The sequence below is a fragment of the Chironomus tepperi genome, unplaced genomic scaffold (assembly GCF_022539635.2).
Source record: "Chironomus tepperi strain 1889 unplaced genomic scaffold, CSIRO-AGI_Ctep_v1 contig_316, whole genome shotgun sequence".
Classification (NCBI taxonomy): domain Eukaryota; kingdom Metazoa; phylum Arthropoda; class Insecta; order Diptera; family Chironomidae; genus Chironomus; species Chironomus tepperi.
Window position 1 is genome coordinate 128,428 of NW_027226438.1, and position 23,641 is coordinate 152,068.

General features: G+C 32.1%; 1 protein-coding gene across 2 annotated transcripts in view; it reads left to right on the forward strand.

Moving 5' to 3' along the window:
- Positions 1-23,641, forward strand: part of LOC139092937 (RNA-binding protein Musashi homolog Rbp6-like) — a 219,802-nt gene that overhangs the window by 86,457 nt on the left and 109,704 nt on the right. For both annotated transcript variants that reach the window (XM_070643510.1, XM_070643511.1), the window contains exon 6: positions 22,437-22,529. In XM_070643510.1, the coding sequence (XP_070499611.1) occupies positions 22,437-22,529 (93 nt within the window). The remainder of the gene's footprint in view (positions 1-22,436; positions 22,530-23,641) is intronic.

The window sequence follows — 23,641 nt, forward strand, 5'->3', positions numbered from 1 at the left end:
TTCAAGAAGTAAGGAAAGAAAAAAATTCCTTTTACTTTTTTATGCTGAAAGAGGAGTACAAAAAAAAGTAAAGAAAGGAAGAAAGGAAAGAATAAAAAAAATCGCTTTTCGTGTAGGAAATGGCTTTTGTCATAAAAATGTATGTTTAATTAAATTCCACTCTCTCATTCTCATTTTAATTTTATATTTTATTTAAAAAAAAACCGCGCTTTAGTCTATGCTGTACATGCATATACATACAATGTTGTATGTAGTAAAGTAATGGGAATTAAAATCACTTTTAGTCTGTTCCTTTTTTATATTTATTTTTTTTCGTCATAATGAAAACGTTTTAGATGAGAATTTGTACTTTTTAATTGGTATGTGTGTTAATTGAAGTGACTCACAATAAGGAATAGGGAATTATTTATTGTAAAATGCTTTTTTTTTCGACTTCAGCTTGTATGTGTGTAATTTTTTAATTAAACATACTTTGTAATAGCAATTATCGTACTATGAATGATTATTATCGTATTTTATAGAGCGAACAGGCTTTGAGGGAGGAATAATTGGAATTTTTTTATATTTTTTTTTCCTTCGTGCATTTTTTAATTTCTTTTGTCAATAGATTTAAATTGTGTTCTGACACGAATTATGAGTTTTTTTTGTATTTTTTATTGGAATTTGATGGTGACAGGGGAAGTTTGATGTTTGACAGGGAGTGTTGATGGAATGGGTGGGGGTTAATGTTAGGGAGAGTGTCAATATAAGCAAGTTTTTGGAGTTATATTCAAAAATATTGATCGAAACTCTATTTAAATGGGAATAATTGTTATAAAATACATCACGAGTTGACAAAATTGCTTTTTAAATTGTTAATGACTAGCAAGTGTCTTCCTGTATAGCACAAATTGGTTAATCGACTAAAAATTCGGCTCCATGCAGTCGTGACTCTTATTTAATGCAAGATTTGATGTAGTTTTGACAATATTCCAGAGTTACGACGTTCTGATGCTGGATTTCGAATCAATTAATCGTCTTGTCCTATTTTGGCTAATAGATGTCTAGTTCTTAGCAGAATCTCAAACTTAATCTTAAACAAGACTAGAATATACATTGATATTTCTAGCAATATTCATCTATTCTTCAACAAACAATTTCTCCTTACCTACTTCCATTAAAAACAAGCCAAAAATCAATTCCTAGAATAAAATTCAATCTTAATTGCTCAGTAAAATATCAAATTTCTCACAAGATTCCACTATCAATCCTCTAATAAATTTCAAAAAATCATAATAAATTAATTCCCCAAACCAACTATGAAATCACAAAAATTTACCCATACCCAAAGTGGAAATTCCTCTATTTCTATTATAAGAAAAGAAAAGTGATACCAAGCATCAATTTCATAGCAACGATTACGACTTTGTGATATATAATTAAGTTGAGAATTTTTTAATTAATTACACTGAGTCATTACTTTTCATTTTCTTTTACGGAATTAAAATGTTTTTTTTTTGTACTTCATCACCACCCTCACCCCTCACCAAATTTTGCTTACATCTTTATAGCATCCCACACCATAAGATATGAGCGATGCTTACTTATTGGAAAAGTAACTTTTCATTTTTTTCTTGCCATTTCTTCTGCTGCTGCTGATGCTCGTGTTTGCCAAAAAATATGAAATGAAAAATTTCACTAAATGTGTCATAAATTTATCAACACACAGAGTAAAAAAATATTCATTTTTCTTCTTTTTTTGTTCGAGTTTTTCTTTGGGTTTTTTGTGAGGTTTACATCTTTTGGTGGATGTGATGGGAAAGGATTGGTGGATTTTGAGGCAGTTTGTCTTTGACTGAGAGTGGGATTTATGTTAGGACTATTACAAAGGGTTCAATTGATTGAACAGATCATCTGTGATAAATGGCCAAGTAAGGACTATAGTAAAGAGTCTTAAGGTCCGAATTCACAGAGTATTTGATTATTATATCCCTAAATAATGCAATTTAAGTGCTCATGCTGTTGTCAAGTTGACAATAAGAAGTTAGGACGTCGTATTGACAGATTTTGACCAATTTTTACAGCAAAAACAGAAATTTCCTACATATTGCTGTTCTATACTGACTTAGTTGCATCTAAGGCTTCTATACCTTCCTAGCTACCTTCTTAGTACCGCATAGAAGCTCTAAGTACATCAAGATATGATCATATACCACATTCTAGGAAAACATATGGACAAAATCGCTCTAAAAAGGCGCGACAGCTTCATACAATCCCCAAACCTCACTTATACTTCCTCTCTTTATCCTTTAGCCTTAATACCCAAAGTAAATAACAAGAAAAATAAGAAGAAAAAAACAGTAAAAGAAGTGGAAAATTAAAATATGAGCTGCAGTTATTTCTAGACAGATTTTTGCATTATGGTCGATCTTCCAGCGAGCACACACAAAAAAAGCGGAAGAGAAAAAATTTCTTCTTTTGAGTAAACAGCATTGCATTATTTTTGTTCCCAATACATAGCTGAATACAGTAACAATCATTAATCAAAAAATAGAAGAAATTCATTTTCGTTTGTATTTTTTTGTCGGGGATTTTTAGCTGCTGTTTTGATTTCACATCTCACAATAACGATATTTTTCAGCTTTCATCATCCCAGCCCCCCACACTGACTTTCGCAATCCTCGCACTTACGCTAATGAAAAAGAGATGAAAATAAAATGAAAAATAATATTTTTTTCTGTGTGTAAATTTTTTTTGGTGTGAGTTTTTTTAAGGATGAAAGCTTTAAATCACTCAGTCGTTCTTTATGCTTCTAGTGCTGATGCTGATGATGATGTGGGGATTTTCCACATATGCTTTATTTTTTTTCAACCAGCTAGACGAGTTACGAGTAAAATAAAAAATTACTTTAAAATAAATGAATGTGGCGGTGGAGATGAGTGGCGATGGTTTGGGGCGGGGTTGGATGTGAGATTTATTAAATCATTTTCATTTCATTATTTTTCATCATCATGATACTTGTGCTGTTAAGAATGAATTTAAAATGATTTCTTTTTTTTTTTTGGGTGAAAGACGTCTTCGTATTCCATGCCAGGAAAGAAGATTATTCATCATAGCAACTAATTTAATCAATTAACTTAAATCTCTCTCTACTTACCATTTATAATCGTAGATTTATTTTTTTTTCTTACTCTCTGTTTGCTATTATGTCTGTCGGATTGTATTTACTATTACTACTTGAATTTACTTGTGCTGTTTTTGTGGAGGTTTTTACAAGCATTGTGGCTTGGTTGAACTTGATTGGTGGGATGAGGGGGTCCTTGTGGTGGTGTCATCAGAATTTCATTTGTATTAACGGACATCCTAGTCATCAAATGGACATGAAATTCACTAACATGCAAATATGTCACTTTTAGGTACCGTAGTGTCCTTTCTGAAATATGAAGCATACTCTTTGGCTTTTAGGAATTGCCAACAACTAGTTATAATGCATTTTTGTCTACTCGGGGTTGTTACACCAATTTTAGTAGTAATCTTCATACCCCAGGCCATGAATTACAATTGATCTGTATGATTAGTGAAGAATATTGTAACCTACATTCCTGGATTAGCCTCTCTTAATAGACAATGAGCATATTAATTTAAATGAGCGGGATTATGAGTACATTCAATATAAGAATATTCAATTTTGAGAGGATACTTTTACACATGCTCCTTAATTAAAAGGTTGAAAAATAGAAATACATCCATTTATCCATCTCAAGCTAGTTCCAATCGAACCTTGCATTCCTCAATTGCCAGTATAGTGCTCAGATTACTAAACTATTGGATTTTTGTTGAACTTAATGTTCATTTTCATTCAATACATGTTATATACTTGTCTATTCAAGCTTAAGTACCAAGATTCCAAATTTCTTCATCTTCTACTAACAAGCTTCAACCAAAAATCCTTCCAAAATTGTCCAAAAAATTCTGACAATTTTCTCTTCTCTAATAAAATCCCAAGCAATTCAACTAACAACCTTCAACCTCAAACAATTTATTCCTAATTGCCTAATAAATTCTCTCAAATTTCATCTAAAAAATTCCTAACAAAAATCCTCTCGAAACAAGAAGCAAAGGCAGCAGCAAAAAGAAAGCAAGAAAAATCTCTAACGAGAATTTCCACAAGAATACGTCTACTGTCTGTTTGTTATGACAATAATAAATAAATTCATAATGTTAATGCAGAGATAAGAAAATATTTTTAAATACCCTTCTCAGAAAGAATATTCTGTGACTCCTTCATCTCTCACTTTCTCGTACACATCTACATATTATAATACAATACAATAGTAAAAGCGTAAAATTCAATTCAAACAAAATTTATTTTATATTTTAATTAAATGAAGATAAAACCCAGAGAAACAGAGTCAGAAAGAGATGTAGGAAGAAGAAGAACAGCAACAAAAATATAAAAAAACTTTAAAAACGACCGCTCGAGTTTAATTCGTTCTTTTCATGTTCAGTGAGAGAGCAAAACAGCAAGCAACTCATTCCTTTTATTATTTCTGCTTGAAAATTTATACAGCACAAAAATCCGAAAGTGTAAGGGAATTTTTTTTCTGTGTGTAGCTGGATTTAAGGGTAGCAGAAACAAAATTTTTCTTTGTTTTTTCTGTGCTGTAGAAATGAAAATTTTTTAAAGCACTTATTAAAGCATGTTAAGCAGACAACATAAATGTGTGAATGGATTTAAGGGTTGGAATGAGATGAACTTTATGTGCCTCTAAACATTATTTGATTGATTTCATCCTTATTTATATCTTCAACATATTTAATTTACACACGCACGCATTTTCCCTTGCTACATTTCATCTCTCCCCTTTTTGTGCTCTTCTTCCTTTATGTGTATGTATGAATATTAATTTTCTTTGATAAAGAGTTTATTTAAAATTTTAAACTCTTATAAAAATATCAAAAGAGTACTCAGGGATGTTGATTTAAGAGATTTTACTTGTTTGTTTTAAATACTTTAAGGAAATTGGGTCAAGAAGGTTAGGTGTGTCTTGAGGAATGTAGAATTTAGATAAGGAATATATTTAGGGGGCTTTAGGGGTTGTTCGCAAATAGGAATCCAAAGCTTGCAAAGTGCATGCTCTTGAGAGTTTGCAGTCGCCTCAAATGAGCTAGATGAGCATGATTGTGAGCATTGCTCTGAGCTTACTCTGCTATTGAGAGCACGCTCTTTGGTTATTAGGCAAAATCTCACAAAATCAGTAATTCGAGCTTCAATTTTAAATACAATCCTAACAGACAAGATGCATACTCATCCAAATGAGCATAGATATGATTATACTCAATCAATTTGCTCAATTTTGATAACATAGTCATGTGCATGCTCTTTTAAATTTAGGGATTCTTAACAAATATTGAACATAATCATCCTATTCATTTCAATAACTATTGGGATGAGTATTTAAAAGAGTAATGAAGAAGCGGTGTAGCCATTGGAAGGAGAATATACTGTTGGGTTTACTTATAGCAACGGCACTGCGATCGATGATATGTTGTTACCATCCCAAATTCTCTATAATATGTCCTTGATAAAACTAACTATGTCCAAATAGCGCTGTTTTGGAAGTAACCAGAACTTAAAAATATTGAAAAAATCCAGATTCCAAATTAATTGCTAATATCTAGCTATAAATTACGAAATTCGTTCCAATTCGTCAGGTTTTCAAGCTTGATTCCAAAAAATCAACTTCAATTCCTCCTCAAAACCCAGGAACACATTTTCAATCAATAAATACTCACCTACACAGCCCTACAACAACAAAATATAAAAAAATTACAAAAGTCCTCGTGTTATTAATCGAGGGACTTAAGCGCATTTTTGTCCCAGCGATCAATAATTGATTAATAAATCACTTCCAGACCTCAAAACCAAGATCCAGTAGGATTCAGGGCACTTCCTAGCCCACGAAACGAGATCCAGTAGGATCTCCAGAACTTCCAGAACTTCAAAACGAGATCCAGGAGGATCCAGATCTAAAAACCAAGATCCAGTAAGATCCAGGTCAATTCCAGACCTAAAAACCAAGATCCAGTAAGATCCAGGTCACTTTCAGGCCTAAAAAACAAGATCCATTTATAACTTCCACAAATTTAAGAATTTCATTCCTTAACGGATTTTCATAATCAAACCTCATAACGGTCAAAAGAATTCAAACATTGTTCAGTAAATACTGTAAAAACATCGACAAACATTGAAGAACACTGGAAAACAATGAAAAAACGTGTTGTTGTTTTTGTTGTTGTTGTATATGAAAATGAAAAATTGTTGATTATAGCATTTATGTGTTGATTTGAAACTTTTAAATGACCGATAACCCAATAACTCGATGGAACTGAACTATTAAAACAATCTTGAGCTTTCTACGATGTCTAGTTTTCGAGATCTCGATCACAGCCGACCGAACGAACAAAGTGTCTTATTAAGCTACCTTTTTGAAAAAAAATTACAAAAGTGCGCTAAAAACTCATCTACACACCAAACCCATCTCGAACAAAGCAGATTTCATTTCCCTTTCTCCTATCATTTTTCTATCCATCCGATTCAAACTTGAAAAATTAAGGATATCATGCAGAAAGGCTTTTTTTTTTGTTTATTGTCTGTTTGCTTTTTTCCATCCTTCTCTCTACCCTTCGCCTTTCCTGCCTTCTTCTTATTCATCATCATCATCACTCTCGATGCTTTGTGCTGCTTTTCTGTTTCTACAATCCTCATTTGAAAGTGATTTAGGTTTTTTTGGTTGCAACATGAATTTGTGTTTGTTTGTTTGGGAGATGATAAGAATATATATGGATATACATTTTTGTGGGAGTTTGGTGTGATGAGGGGCTTTTTTTTTGTTATAATTAGAATAAATTTTATGAAGTAAATGTAAATTTCTTCTATCCTTATCATTGGGTTTAAACTCTTTTGCTGCTTCATCTCCATTCTTGACCTGAAATTTAAATAACTTAAAATTGATTAAATTTAAGGTTCTTTTCAGCATGTGAGCATGCAATTTTGATTCTCATAATAAACAAATTCAAAAATTTCTTTGTTAAAATTCAATCAGAATGAGAATTTTTCCATACAGCACAACACAAAAGGAAGAAGCACAAAATTTCTGAAAATAAATCATGTGCAAAATTTCCCTTCAATCTACTTCCCCATACACAAATAAAGTTTCAGTTAGTTTACAAATAGAAAAAAAATACATTTTGTGCTTCTCATCTTACAAATTCCTTCTCCATATCATCAATGCTATTTTGAATAATACAGTAATGTAGCATGTAGTAAAGTTGCAGGATCAGCAACAAAAAAAAATTGAGAATATGTACATGATAAAGTCTTATGGTCTATCTGTCTACATATTATACTTATCTGAATTGCATTGATAAGTAATCTGTCTACATCATTTGATAATCTTGCTTCCTTTTTTCTATTCCCTTCCTTTTTTGTATAAAATACAATCACAATGATGATGATGATGATGATGATGCACTCATGAAAACCAATGTGTTTTGTGATGAAGGGTACTAGAAATTTGGGCTCGTTAAGTTAGGAACAATTTGGGGAAATTGATGAATTTGAAGGTATTTTGAGTAAATTCTCAATTACTGCTTCCTGCCCTAACAGACAAAGAGACCGCTTTTTTGGTACCCTAGTGGCCTTTACACCCCATAAAAGCATGCTGTTGATTTGTTAGGGCTAGTTGAACCATAATCAGGCTAGAACTCCCGAATAGCACACAAAGGTTAATCAATTAACAATCCAGACATGTTCTGGCCATACTAGAGTCATGTAGGCCTGGTGCCGAATTCTGGATCAAATAACCATCTGGTGCTATTTGGGACTCAATTAGAACATTCCTTTGAAAAGCGAAAAATATAAAGAAATTGGACCTAGACACATTTCACAACAATTTTCGTAAGAATCCCTTACAATAACCCCAAAATTGAATATTCTCAATTTTGTGAGCATCCTCATGAGCAACCTACTTGTCTGCTTGAGCATCCTAATTAAAAATTATATAATCAACCAACCTGCTTACCTTTTTCATCTCATTTCTTTCCCATTGTCGATATGAAAAGAAACAAAAAAAATGAATGAAAAAGCAGCACACAAAAAAAGAAGAAATTCATTTTAAAATTGAAGATGAAGACTTGTGGATTCACTAAATAATGTGAGTGTGTGCGGTGTGGAACATAGAAATTTAATCTATATTAAAATGAGTATCATGTATGCAAATATATTACACGACGACTTCATAGAATGTTGAAAAGAAGAATTTTGTGTGTTTGTGAGCATATCAACATGTTCCATACATCCGTGCATTTTTCCTACATTTTTTTATTTTGTTCTATTCATCCTTGGATTTTTTTTTATTTTAATAATATGCATAGGAAGGATACATGCTGTGCTTTATGCTATGCTATGTCAATATCCATCTACTTATATGCAATGCATCATAATACATTCAGTTAACAGATGTGAACATCTTCATTTTGTGTATAGATAAATTGTGGCTTATTAAAATGATGGAAATATCTTCAAAAATATCGATTTTCCAGCACTTGAATCCTTCATAACCCAGTTATCAGCCCATAATCCACTATACTGTTTGCTCGACATCCAATTCCTCCTAAATCTCCCGCATACCAATAAAATGCGCATTATCCCTAAAGTTCATAACTCAAGCTGTCTCCTCCTCATGCTCGCTTTCAATCAGCAAAAGAATTGAGTACAAAAAAAGAAAAGAAGTAGAAGAACCCAAAAACACATTTCCATAATAAAAGGCATACACATACACACACACATATGCTGAATGATATAAAAAAGAAGAAATTGCTCTTAGCATATTTTGTCACACCACGTCTTATCTCTTTCACGAATATTTATTGTACGATATTTCCTTTATTTAAGGAAAAAGAATGTACTTGTATATATATGAAATATGAATTTTGAGAGTTGTTGTTGAGGAGAAGAAAAGCATTTGCTGAATAAGAATAAGAAAATATTGTAAAGAAATGTGAATCATAATACACATTGGTTATGTATTCATATGCTTTGTGTGCCAGTACACTTAAAATGAATTGCGCGCAAATAAAAGCTGTATAACCCAGGAGCGTTTAGCAGCATTTTTTTCGTTTGCTGTATATGCTCACCTTGTCATCTTCATGAGTTATGGAAGAGTAGAATCTGTGTGGATAGTAACTACTCTTCATTGTGTAGCTTTACAACTTGTACACCAATCAAAATGAGATGTTCACCATAATTTTGGGAAATTTCGTCAATTAATCCTCAAATTTTGACATAACTTCCTTCTTGAAGTACAGAATGTGCTTTTTTTGGCTGATTTATTAATATCCTTTAACTATTTTACATTATAAAGTTCGCTAACCGTACAGATCAGCTGTGATCCATGTCCTCTCTCAGTTGGCGTCTAAAACTGGCTTTATCGTACCTGTCCTTTGCCAATTGCCAGTCCCAAGTGCTACATTGTCTCTTTCAACAGCCTTCTTCCTAGAAATACTGATATTCTTTAGTTGGTTTAGTTTAAATAACCTTAGAAGAGTGCGCGAAGTCAATTCGGATTTAGTATCGAAAAATAGACTTGAGTCGACTCAACTCTGTACAAAATTCAAGTCGACTTTGAGCTCCTGCCTTAGAATACATCACGGTGCCATCAGAGCAACTTTATGTATCATCGATAATACGGCCTCCTATCGATGACTTTACAAAAGCGCTGTGCTGTTCGGGATAGAATAGAATAAAGTTCACGGTCCTCCAAAGAAGGAAACAGCTCAGCAAATTAACCAAAAACATTCCAACAAAACAGCAACTGCCTAATTACAAGCCCACACAATCACAATTCCTACCTTAAAACAAACAAAAATGATTCCAGCCTCCCAAATCGAATAATACACGTGGTTTGTGTTTTCCCTGGAAAGAAAAACGCGCAAATAAAAAAAATTGTGCGAGAATGATGACGGTAAAGGAGGAAGGAGTAAAAGGGTTAAAAAAAGCTCACACAACATTCATATCAACATGTAGACAAAAAACAAAACGGATGAGAGATATTTTTATTTAAATGCAAAAGGTTTTTTCTTCATCATCATCGTCGTTTGTGAATGCCACGACGAATATTCCTCTCACTTACTTTTTTTTCTGCATGCTGTATGCTTTTTTATTTCAACATACAAATTTCTGGTTTGGATTGAAATGAAAAAAATAACAGGAAAATATTAGAGTGAGTTAGCAATGCATAGAGCTGCAAAAGAGTCGCTTATTGAAATGTGAAAGTACACAGAATGAAAAGCGAGAGGAACAGAACACAATATTTATATATGATATTATCATGTTCGCTTTTTAATCATGAAGCGTACACAGAGAAAAGCTGAGGGGAGAGGAAAGACTGAGGATGATTTTTTGATCTGTTTTGAAGTGTGATTGGGGTGTCTGCACTTTGTCCATGACTTGAAACTTGAAATTTCAATAGATATGAGCGATATTAAGCATTATTGGCCCTAAGAAACCAACAGCATGTTCATGAGTGCTATAAAATGCTCAATGAGCTCTATAAGGTACCCCAGATCATACTCATTGTCAACTAGAGCTCTATCACTTAGATACCCTCAATCCAGAAGCGCTCTAGCCTTCAAATCAGTTCCAAATTCCATCCTCGTTACTATTTACTCGTCAAAAAGGAAACAGGAATTGTAGAAACGTAACATTACATTTTACCATATTTTTATCTCTTCCACCTATGCATACTAACATCCGTCTACATTCCACGCCATAAACGCACAATCTAAAAAAGGTCGTCTCCCCATTCCCAACCGACATCGAATGTCAAAATCCACTCCATATATTTTGTGCCATTTTATTTACTTTAAATTTTAAAATAATTTACTATAAAAAGTATAAAATAACAGAATAAATAAATTCGACAAAAAGTATATTAACAATTAATGCCATTATAATTTATAGATATAATATCCATCCCACATATTATAGGCCGTTCCAATCAGCCTGAAAAATGAGTTGCTCATTTGAGAGTATTTATCGATATCATTTAGCATTTTTTAATTGCTTTTAATATTTTTTTCTTCATCCTCTGTTGTGCTGGTTGCGCTACGAGTTGTACAATTGTTATCAACATTTAGAGCAGAATAGAAGTTGGGATTTTATGTCTGGGGGTGGTGAATTTGAGGGAAATTTAGGAAAATTTGAATTGTGTCAAATTACGCGCTGTAAATCCTCTCTATGCCATCCATTGTCCTCGGTATAATAAAGGGTAATTATCGAGATGCATTCTCATCTATAGCAAGGTTCATGGTAGGCATAGGGGAGGGGGGATGAGGGTCCTCAATATTAAAATGAGAAAACCTCCTCAAAATTCTCCTACAAACCACAAATCCCACTAAATTACCTCCAAAAAAGGTGCCCATCGCTAGCACTATTTAGTGTAATGAGAGTACCGAGAGTTGGCATGGAATAATAATTTGCATATAAAAATCTCTCTATTATTATACATATTTTTGGCTCCTTCATCACCCACTTCTTCTCATTTACTTTTAACCACCCCCATTCACCAGCCAAGCAAGAGTAGCAGCAATCATCATCCACGTACATACTACTCGTTTATACATACATTATACAGTAGCGTGCAAAAGTGAGTGGACAGTTCATAAATTTTGATAATTTTGCTTAAAAAGTATCTTAATCTCAACCATTTTACTTCAAATTTTCACAGCATGTCTATTTTATAGCAAGATTTCATAAACCCAACTCATTTTCTACTTTAATTAAGTAATTTAAAAAAACCGTTAACTATTCAAAATCGCTAACGTGCAAAAGTGAGTGGACAGTTACAAATTATGAAAAAATTAGCATAACTAGTTGTTTATGATGAGATTTTAGACTTGAAACATAAAATACCTATGTTCTTCTCTAATTCTGTCGAAAAAATTTCCATCAAAACCACGTGTTTTCCGATTTTTCTTGAATTCAAAATGGCGGACATTTTTCATCATTTTGAATGTTATTTCTCTTATATTACTGCATTAATTAATGAAACTTTTACATATTTCTATTGTATTTTAATTAAGCTTTCATAATATATATAAATTTTTATAGTAAAAGTAGTTAATATACAAAATTTTTGTAAAAATATTTCTTTGGATGCAATTTTTCTCAGAGAACAAAATATTTTATTGAGAAAATCTAAATAAATAATATGATTATATAGGACTTTTTGGTATTAAATTGTTGCATTTTGTTCATTTATTAATAATTACTAAGCTTTAAGTTACTACAAAAATAATCCAGCCAGTTACAAGCAATCAAACAGTGGGTTTAAAGAAGAACTTAAAAAGACAAAAATGCATATTTCTCGAAATAAGTTAAAACCTAATTATCGATTCAGAAAATCAATTTAAATGTTTAATTTCAACAAAAATAAGCATCTGGAATCAAAATCTCCCCAGAATATAATACAAAATGTGAATTTTGACACATTTTCTTTTTTCACTGGCTGAAGACTTAACACAACCCACTGTTTGATTGCTCGTAACTGGCTGGATTATTTTTGTAGTAACTTAAAGCTTAGTAATTAGTAATAAATGAACAAAATGCAACAATTTAATACCAAAAAGTCCTATATAATCATATTATTTAATTAGATTTTTTCAATAAAATATTTTCTTCTCTGAGAAAAATTGCATCCAAAGAAATATTTTTACAAAAATTTTGTAGATTAACTACTTTTACTATAAAAATTTATATATATTATGAAAGCTTAATTAAAATACAATAGAAATATGTAAAAGTTTCATTAATTAATGCAGTAATATAAGAGAAATAACATTCAAAATGATGAAAAATGTCCGCCATTTTGAATTCAAGAAAAATCGGAAAACACGTGGTTTTGATGGAAATTTTTTCGACAGAATTAGAGAAGAACATAGGTATTTTATGTTTCAAGTCTAAAATCTCATCATAAACAACTAGTTATGCTAATTTTTTCATAATTTGTAACTGTCCACTCACTTTTGCACCTTAGCGATTTTGAATAGTTAACGGTTTTTTTAAATTACTTAATTAAAGTAGAAAATGAGTTGGGTTTATGAAATCTTGCTATAAAATAGACATGCTGTGAAAATTTGAAGTAAAATGGTTGATATTAAGATACTTTTTAAGCAAAATTATCAAAATTTATGAACTGTCCACTCACTTTTGCACGCTACTGTATGTACAAAGAGGAATCGAGTGAGTGAGATAGAGAGAGCGAGTAGAAATGTATAACACAATAATAACAGAAGCAAACAATAGCAGCGGTAGTACAAACAGCACATTTATTGTATGATGGCAGGAATAGCAAAACAGAGTTGAAAAATCGATAAAATTATCTCGACAAAACCACATTCGACATGAACGTTATAAGGCAAAAGCTATTAATTGAAATGTCGAGAGCATAAATAATGAAATAAAAGATTTTTTCAAGCGAAAAAACCAAAAAAAAAGAAAAAAGCTCTCAAAATGTATTGTGGATATGTATATACATGTGGTGGAATATAAAGTATGATAATGTTTATTTATCCAGTGGGAAGATTATCCTCGGCTTTAAATAAAAAAAAATCTATCAAAATTGAATTATATTATGTTAAATGTTGAGATTTTTTGCAGCTTGCTAGAGCAAGATTTATCGGAATTGACTAAGAGCTTGCTGCTGAATATTGGACAGACAAAAATTGTAGTCAATTAAAGGATTAAAATTTTATGAGGACGATTATTGATAGTTATCGTTATTTATTGGCTGCTAAAGTGCTAATAATATGTTTATCTTAGTATGACTGAGAATTTATAATAATGTGTCGAATTTATATGATAATTTGAAATTTATTGAGTGTTATTGGATTGAACTTGAGGGGCTTTTCGATGGGGGTTAAGCTGATGATATGGCTTCTGAGCTGTTGATTTACTGCTTTTTGTTGGGAATTGAGAATTGAGTTGTATGATGCTGTTTAAAAGCTTCACTGTCGAACAGGACAGTGTGTTCGCTAGGGTACAGCTCCTGGGACGTCACTGTGCCAATGGTAAGACACAAGGTAGCCCCAATGGTAAGACACAAGGTGTTGAGAATTGAGAATTGAGTTGTAAACTGTCGTTGAACAGCTTCATTGCTTATCAGCATAGATTGTTCGATAGGGGACTGCTGTTGGGACGTCGTCGAGTGACCAAGTAGCCCCTGACTTCAACTGGGATGTTGCATAGCCCAATTTGATACTGAATTTAATTTAAACCATTTTATAGACACATCAATTCTAAATTTTTAATCGATTACAAGATCATGCCTTAAAACAACATAAAACTGAATATTAAGCCTTAATTTAAAAACTTTCAAGCTACCCCAGAGCTTACAAACTTCCTTTCCCAAATGCAAAACTTTAAATCCTCTCAATTACACCAATTCAATTAGCCAAGAAATTCTATTAATTGAAACTTTATCCACTGGAATGCAATAATTCCTGTGCATATACACAACACAACATAATTCCTTTATATGTACAATGTACATCCACTCAATGCAAAAGCATTTTCCCTAGAAAAATTATCACCTGTGAAATTGTATAAAATTAACTTGTTCACGTATCGTTTCCAGTCTAAGTGAATAAATAATTTAGTTTTGTTACTGTCTACTAATGTTTTTGAGACTCTTTTTTTTATATTCCTTGCTCTGTTTGCATTGTACATACTGGATTTTTTATTCATTGTGCTGTTTCACATGCGACAGTTGGGAATATATATGCCAAAGTATTATGTATTGTGTGTATAAGTAGTGTGAAAATATTTCCAACAAAAACAATAACAGCCAGCAGCAGCAACAAAAACAGCAGGAGGAACTTTTTTTTTAGAGTGTGTCTATGTTGAGGATGTATGGGATGTGGATGGATGTCGGTTTGGGTGGCTGTTTGGGGTTTGAATGTTGATTGATGAATTTAAGTATTTAAATAACTTTAAATTTCAAAATGCGCTCTAAAATGTCACTTTGAGGACTTTCTTACTTTATGTTGTGTAAACTGGCAATTTTGTTCCTCACTTCTTGTGCTAAATTTTCTCATTTTCAGTCTCTCGTGTTTTAAAATATTTTTCTCAACAAAAACTGTGTATTTAAATTCAATTTTGCATGATTAAAAGTAGTTTTGAATATAATATAAATGCCCGAGTAATGTTCACTTCCTTTACATTATTATTATGTTTTTTTCTCTCCATTCTATGCTTGCCCTCCTGTTGCCTCTTCTTCTCCTCACAACTTTAAATGTGAGAAAAAGTTTACTTGCAGGAAAAATTTTATTTTTCTGTAAAAAAAAGTTGTTGTCGTCGTCGTTGTAAAACTACAAACTATAAATAGTTGACACTTTTATTATGCTTATAAACATTTTAAACATTTAGCTTGTTATCGAAGTAGAAATTTGTTTAAATTGTACACTTTTCATAAACATGTGATAAGGTGAGGAGGTGGAGTTGACAGTGTTGGTAACTTGGGTGTCTTTGTCATGCTGTGTAGAGCACAAGGGGCTTTAAATGTGGATGTTGATAGGGATATTCTCAAGGCTGGGATCAATACTAGCGAGGACTTCACTCTACACTACTTACTTACTCGCTGGCAGTACAGATCAAGTGTGATCCATGTACTCCCTCAGTTACTGAAGCTGGCTCTATCGTTGGCTACCGCTTGTCAATTACCAATTCCAAGTGTGACACTATGCTTCATACAAATTCTCTTAGTACAAAGCAGACCTCGAAATAGACTTGGATTTTGGATGGAAAGGTTGACATTAGTCGACTCGACTCTGTAAAAAATTAAAGTTGATTTTTAGATCTCGTAGAATGGCAATGACACCAATAAATGTCCCTATAAGTCCATTTTGATCCAAACTTCATCCTTTTCATATAGTGTCTATTATAATCTTGATTCCGAAGGCTATTTTGGACACCAAACTCAATGATGATTAACAACTTCATTTAAAAACTGTTCAACCTGTATAACCAACCCTACCCCCCCACACCAACACCCTACAACCTTACTATGAATTGCCATGCTAATTCTCATTCACTTCCATCCAACTTTCCACCATTAAAGTTTCATCCACATTATAAATATTTTTCATGATAAAGCTCGACTTTTTTTTTTTTATCAGAACGAGAAATGAGTGAGCGTGATACACTGAAATTCAATTACCAGTCGCTTTTCAATCGCTTTATTCACACAACGCGGCAATGAGTGAGTGAATTTTATTTGTGTGTATTTGTTGATGATGAGGAACAGAAATAGAGAGACAGAGAAGGTGGTCATGAGGTAGAATATACAATAATATAAGCCAACGGTGACTGTCGGGATAACAAATTGAAATAAAAGTGTGGTATAGGATGTTATTTGTGTGTATATATGAGGCGATGAAAATTTGCATTTAAATTTATTTAGCACACATGTAGATTCATGCATGCTTAAAACAAAAAAATGGCAAAAAAATCATTTTTTTATTTATTTTTGAAGCCAAAATGAATAATAATCGAATAATTTTTTTGTTAACAGCCATGCTGGATGGAGTTGAGAAAAATGAATGTGATTTTCATATTTCCCATACCCCATAACCCCACCCACTTACCTTTCCTGTCAATAATTTAAATATTCACAATCCATCATCATTTCTTCCATTTGTTCATTCACATTAATTTTCACATTCGGAAGAGCTGCAAAAAAAAGAAAAATTTTTTTTTCAATCATTTTACAGGATTTGTAAATTTCCGATTTCATATCCGCTCAATGCTTCTGCTTGATTTGTGTCGTCTGATGCCATCCTACTTGTTTATGCTGTTCGTCATCGAGTTGACTACTAAGATAGATGCTTTATAAGGATAATTAGTTTTCTATGTAATGAAAGATAGAAAATTAATCAAGATTGAAGAGTTTTATTGAAGGAACTCAATTAAGATGAATAGGTGGAGCATCCTACTGTTTTTGATGCATTAGTCTTTGGCTATAGAATTTAAAATTAAAGGTCTGATAGACAATTTTGTTAACAATCTCAATTTTTACCAAAAAGCACATAAAGTCACATCCACAACCTAAATTCACAAGAATTTTGTCTAGAATTTTTTGAGCAAATCTTATCAAATAAAATTCTAAATCAAACAAAACCCCAAAAAATCTTCTTCATATTCACACATTTCCTACTATCCCTCCTACGATATGAGTCATGCTACTTCTTCATTTTCATAAACATTTCTTTAAAAATTTTACGTTGTGACATGCAAGGTGTAGAAATTCTCAAAAATCTCTAAGTGTCCATGAGTGGAAGAAAATACGTTAGAACCTCTAACAGGCAAAGATCATGTTCTCGAGAGCTTGCTCACCTTAAATATACTTGATGAACATGCTTGTAGGCCTTGTTATCAGCTTATTTTACTCTTGAGAGCATAGCTCATTGCCTGATAGGGAACTTGTCATCAACTGGACATTAACTTGCCATCAACTAGTTATAATCTGACCAGGAACAAAAACCTGTTCAACTGCTTTATTAACGTCCTACAATTCACAGTGGATCAATAATGGAGGAATTAATCATTGTCAGTGCTGTAAGGACCCCAAAAGATGTTCAATCAATTCCTGAAATAATTTTAAAAATCTATTTTTCATAATCCTACTTCAGTTGATGGTTAGCTTAATGAGGAAGCAGGGGTGCATTCAATGGGAGTTTTGGAAGTCAAAGACCATCCTTCTCTCCGTTTTGAAAAAAAATCTTCAATTTGCTAGAGTACACCTCCTAAAATTTTGCGATCCGAACAGAAAAACTAAACCTTAACTACCTCAACTATCCTTAAGCTTGCTACGTTCCTATAAGAAAGTGCTGAAATATTCTTTCAATATTTTGGGATTTTCGGCAGTTTCTACACCTTGACGACAAGTAAAAAGAAATGAACAAAATAAAAAAAAAATTCACATGAGTTTAAGTAAATATTGAAAGAGGATGGATGAATGAGAAATAATAAAAACATATGTGAAGAAATATGAATGTTCTCAATATAAAATTGCGAGATTCATTCATTCTCTGTATAATACAAATAAAAAAATATAAAAATTCAATGTTATGTGTCCTTAAAAAAATGAAGGCACAAGAAAAAAAGATATGCAGAGACAATTTTGTTGCTAAAAAGAATAATAATAATATTGGGGAAATGAGGATGATGAGAAGAAGCTACTCAACTGTACATTGGTATTTTTGGCATGTCTTTTTAAGGTTCTTTAGGGAAATTTTGTGTTTGAAGAGAAATTTTGGGTGATTTTTGAGGATCTGGGGGGAAGAAGGGGTCCTTTTTAGGGGGTTTGCAATTTTTAGTGAAACTTTTCATGAATTTTGATGGAAAAATTTAAAAAAAAATTTTAAAGAAAATTTGAAATAAATTCACAAAAATTTGAAATAAATTCTTAAAAATTTGAATTAAATTTTAAAATTTTGAATTAAATTTGAATTAAATTTGAATTGATTTCTTAAAAATTTGATGAAAATTCATAATAAATTCTAAAAAAATTGAAAATTTCCAAAATTCTTTCAAATCTTGAATCTCAAAAAACTGTCACAAATTCCTTCTATCCCTCAACTCCATCCTTTACATCCACATTTCCTCCTTCCTTCATTGCGTATTCCGTCGAATTGCTTCGTTTATTTTCATCACATACATTCATCGTGCGTCTCCTTTTTTTTCCTCTTCTTGTTTTTTTGTTGTGGAATAAAAAAAAGCGAAACATAAAAAAATTTCCTCTTTCCAAAAAAACTGCATGCAAGCTTGAAAAGGAAAGAACCAAGCAAGCAAAAAAATTCAATAAAAATAAATAAATATAAATGTTTTTGTTTAAAAATTTAAAAAGGTTTAAGTGATTCTGCCGTGCCTTTTTCTTTACTTTGGTGGGTTTTTGAAAATTGAAAGACATGTACATGAATGTGTATATACATTGAAAAGAGTACGAGATGAGCCACAAAAGTGCTGTATAATGAAATTTTGAGTACGTGAAGAACGTTAAAGAATTGAAAGGAGGAATGAGGCAGAAGAAAATTTTATTAACTTTCAAATAACGGCAAATTTCTTTAAAGGATTTCTTCATTGGATAATAAAATGATTTTTTTTTGTTCTCGTTAGGAATAAAGTCACAATAAAAAGGATTCAATCTTATATTTTTAATGTTGATGAAATAAAAGGGAAGATGTGGAATAGAATTAGGTAGTTTATGATGCATATTAGGAATGTTCTTATTATACTTGGAGGAAATTGGGAGGTAAATTAGGGTGGTAGAGGGGGTAACAAGACAGTATTTAAGGATAACATGGTATCAAGGTGAAATTCAAAGAATTTTTTGAAATTTTATGTTATTTTCTAAAATTTTTACTATTTTTCAAGACATTTTCTTGAGACCACAATCGAGATTGGGATTATAAGAGCTCTTCCTAGGCGTGGCAACTCTTAAATATTCCTGTACTTTCTGAATTGATTTTTAAAATCTCATTGTATATATCTAAGCTAATATTCAGCTGTATAGATGCATATAGAGAGTTTAAAAATCATGTTATTAAGTTCTGGAATCTTTTGGGATATTTTAGGGATTTTGGGGAGTTTTCTTGCTTTGGGCATTTCCAAAAGTCTATGTCTGGACAAATTTCGGAACTCTAGCCGGAAAATTTTGACCTCGGCATCGAGAAATCTTATTAAAAAGTTAATTTTAAGCAAACTTTCAGTATTGCTGTCAGGAGTCATAAAATAGAATGTTTCACTATCTTGTTCCTTTGTGTTAAGAGTTCTTGAGACCAAATTCTTATTAATGGCTCTTGAACAGGTCCTATTAACTGATTTGTGCTATTCAGCAGGATCTTGAATAATTAACGGATAGATTTGATCTCAATCTCAGAAATTTGTATGAATCGAAACATTAGGAATCATTAGGAAGACATTCCTGTAGGAAACATTCAAAAAATACCCAAAAAATCTTCCAAAAATTCCACATTACAACCAATAAAACCAAAACACCTTCCTCCCATTTCGAAAGTAAAAACATTCATTTGAAGAAAAGAATCTGATAAGCAATGAGTATATGCTCGCACGTATATAAACACAATTTGTATATGCAATGTTTTATATGACATTAAGCCTCCATTCTACAACACTCATAAAATGACATAAATTTGAAGTGAAAAGCAACATATTTTTCATTAGCAAACACAAACAAGCTCCATTTTTGTCTCCACGATGAGAAAGATGTTAAAAAAAGATTTTCATTTCTTTCCTTACTTCTTCGTCGTCAAACAACATTCAACACACAAAAGAATGGAAAGAAATATTGAAAGCATAATTTAGCTTCATTAAATTTCAGTCACATAATAATGGAAAAGTTTTTCTTTTCCTTTTTTTTTCTCCGTTCTCCAAACAAAAAAAAAATTATTTTTTATGTGCCATCAGTGCCGAAAGTAAAGAAAAGAAGTATATTTCCTAAGGAGATTTCATGAGCTTCTTTCCTTACGGTAAGGAACAGCAGAAAAAAAATTCCCTTAAGATTCTCATGCGCCTTACCATGTCGATTGTTTACTTTAAACCCTTCTTATGAGCATTATCGTCACTCGCATTCACATAAAATTTTGAAATTTAGTAGGTAAACAATGAATATAATGAGGCAGCCGATGCTGATGTTTGTGCTGCTCTACTTTATATTATTTCGGAGGAATGGGAACTTATTAGTTATTTGATATTTTAATAATTTTTTCTGTTGCTGAAGAGGGTTTTGTAGGATTTTTTGTGTATGTTTTGGTAATTTGTGATGATTGGGGAATGTGATTTTGTATGGAAAGAGGCATGAACAATTGGGGACATTTTGTTGTACTTCTTGGAATTTTGGGTGAATTTTCGGAAGGAACATAGCGTGGGAGAGGTGATAAATGTGGTTTCAGGTTGTTGTGAATCTGGCTTGAGGGTGGATTTTAGCAAATCTGACTCTATGTGAGAGTTACTTCATCCTAGTTCCGGATTCTCTGCAATTTCTATGGCTTATGGCTCTCGGAAACTAAGTCTCTAATTGTAAACGGATTTTGAATCACCAAACAATTAGGAATAGGCTCAACCAATGATTCTAATGATTAATACTCTCATCCAGAAGCCTTCAACATCCAATCAACTTCCCATCGCTCTTCCAACAGCCTTTTTGTCATCCAATTTTCCTCAATCTCTGCCACACAATGCAAAAATCTTTATTCTTATTCCTCTTAAAATAAGTAAATTAAGGAAAATAAATATTATTATTTAGAAAACGAAAGTTCAATAAATCTCGGCAGCTTGACGACACATAAGCACACACCCATCGAAGGCTGTTGAATGAACAAAAAAAAAAAGAGAAATAAAATTCAAGATTTTCCAAAAAAAAAAAGCTTTTCTTATAAATCAATGCGATTTAATCGTACAGAAATTTTCCTCAGTGGAACAATGAAAGTATTTTTGTGAAGGCTGAGGTTGAGGCTTGTGCTTTGTTTTGTGGGATGGAAAATTCTCTGAAAAAAATTGTTCGAAGTGGTTTGGAAAATTTTTCGTGGAAAAATCGAGTTTAGAACATTTTTTTTGTGGTTTGTGAACCAATTTTTTGCCTTAATCGTGTGCTTTGACCAGATGTTTATGATGCTTTCTCAATTTATATTAAATTCCTAATTTTTTTTTGGTGAAAATGAAATTAAAATTTAGTATAAATAATCAACAAGGACCTTCCAGTATCCCATTTTTGCCTAAATAAACACTTTTAAAAAAATCTCAACCGATCTTTTTTTAACCCAAATTCATCCCATCTTCATCTCACATCCTTTTGCTATTGAAAATTACTTTCTCTATTTTTTGGGGGTGTTCAGTTGTTGGGTAACATAAAATTTGTCTTTTTTGACACCCCCCCCCCCCACTCCTCCTCTCGTCCGCTTCGTTGTTTGTTTGAGGCTTTAAACACCTCTACCTCTCAAGTTAGAGGGGGCGGGGGGTATATCTGCTACGAGAGCTGATAGCACCACTACGTAACAAGTGAACGACCCCTTACCCCTTATGAAAATCCTCAAAATAAAGGGGGAGCTAACGGAATTAAATTAAAATGACATAGAAAGCAATTCTGTTATGTGAATAAAAATATATATTTGAGAGGGACTTGTGTAATGCGTGTAAACATTAATATTCTGCATAATTTATTAACGAGAATAAGAAAAACTAAATTTTCATTTTCTATTGAATAATGTATGCAATTCGTGACTTTTACATTTTCGAGAATATCTGAATTTCTTTACTTTTTATTGCTTTTATGGAGGCTTTTAACTAAAAATTTTATTTCATTTCTTTCTACCTTTTACAGATGGTGACTAGAACGAAAAAAATATTTGTGGGCGGTCTTTCGGCACCCACGACCTTAGAAGATGTTAAAAGTTACTTTGAGCAGTTTGGAACGGTGAGTTGAACTTTATTTTTATTGATTTTTTTGTTTCTCAAAACTTGTAGACACAAAATTACTGAAATTATGACAGAGATTACTAAAACAGACGTTTATGGGTTGGGCTGTTAAACTAAAAATAGTCAAGTTGATAAGCCGACAGGAGGCTCATCAGATTTTATTGTGGTCATAAAGTAATTATGATGAAAAAGCATAAATCACGTCTTAAGATAAGTGTGATGGGTTGTCTGGTCAGTTTATGATAATAATTTTGAGAATGAGTTGTAATCTGGTGATGAAAATGTGCTTAATTTTTGGTGGTTTTGAATTATATTGGGTATCAAGTAGTTGACTATTGCTTAATGTATATCAACTTTTGATATTTTTATTGAAGTAATTCGGAACTTCTGACTATTCTTGCAAGAAATACTCAAAAAATGAACTTACAAACCAAAGCTGTAGATTAAAAGCTTCACAAGACTAATGACAGTTTGACGAGTGAGGCTTAATTGCTCAAACCGAGATCTTCAGATTAAAATAAGCTCCGAGTGGCTTCTTTGTCGAAATCACTACTTTATGCCTTAAAACAGCGACTAGAGCTTAAAGTCGACTCGAATTTTGTATGGAAAAATCGACAAAAGTCGACTTGATTTTATTCAATATTTGGGTCGACTTCGAGCTCTGTTAGAGACTGTAAGCTCTTATTCCAGTGCATATGATTCCAAAAAGACCATTTCAACTCGTTTTTGAGGATATTAAGAGTATATTGACTTAATATTGAGTCTATCATTTCAACCATCTGCACTACATGAACTTTCAGACCCCCCTGTTGACACGACTATCTTCAGATGTTGCCAGACCAATTTTCATCTCAATTATTCCTAAAAACAAATAATTTTCATCTTATTCCTAAATTCCGTCATCTTTTTATCCAAAAAAATCTCAAATCTCTTCTTACAAATCATCAAAAATTTCCACTCAAACAACATTAGATTCCTCGAAGGAAATTCTTACAGTAAATATCTCTAAAAGAAAGAGAAATTCCATCAGCCAAAAACTTCTTCTGATTTAATTGAGCCAAAAACAATCATAACAAAACCATCACCATAACAATTTAATACATCCATCCG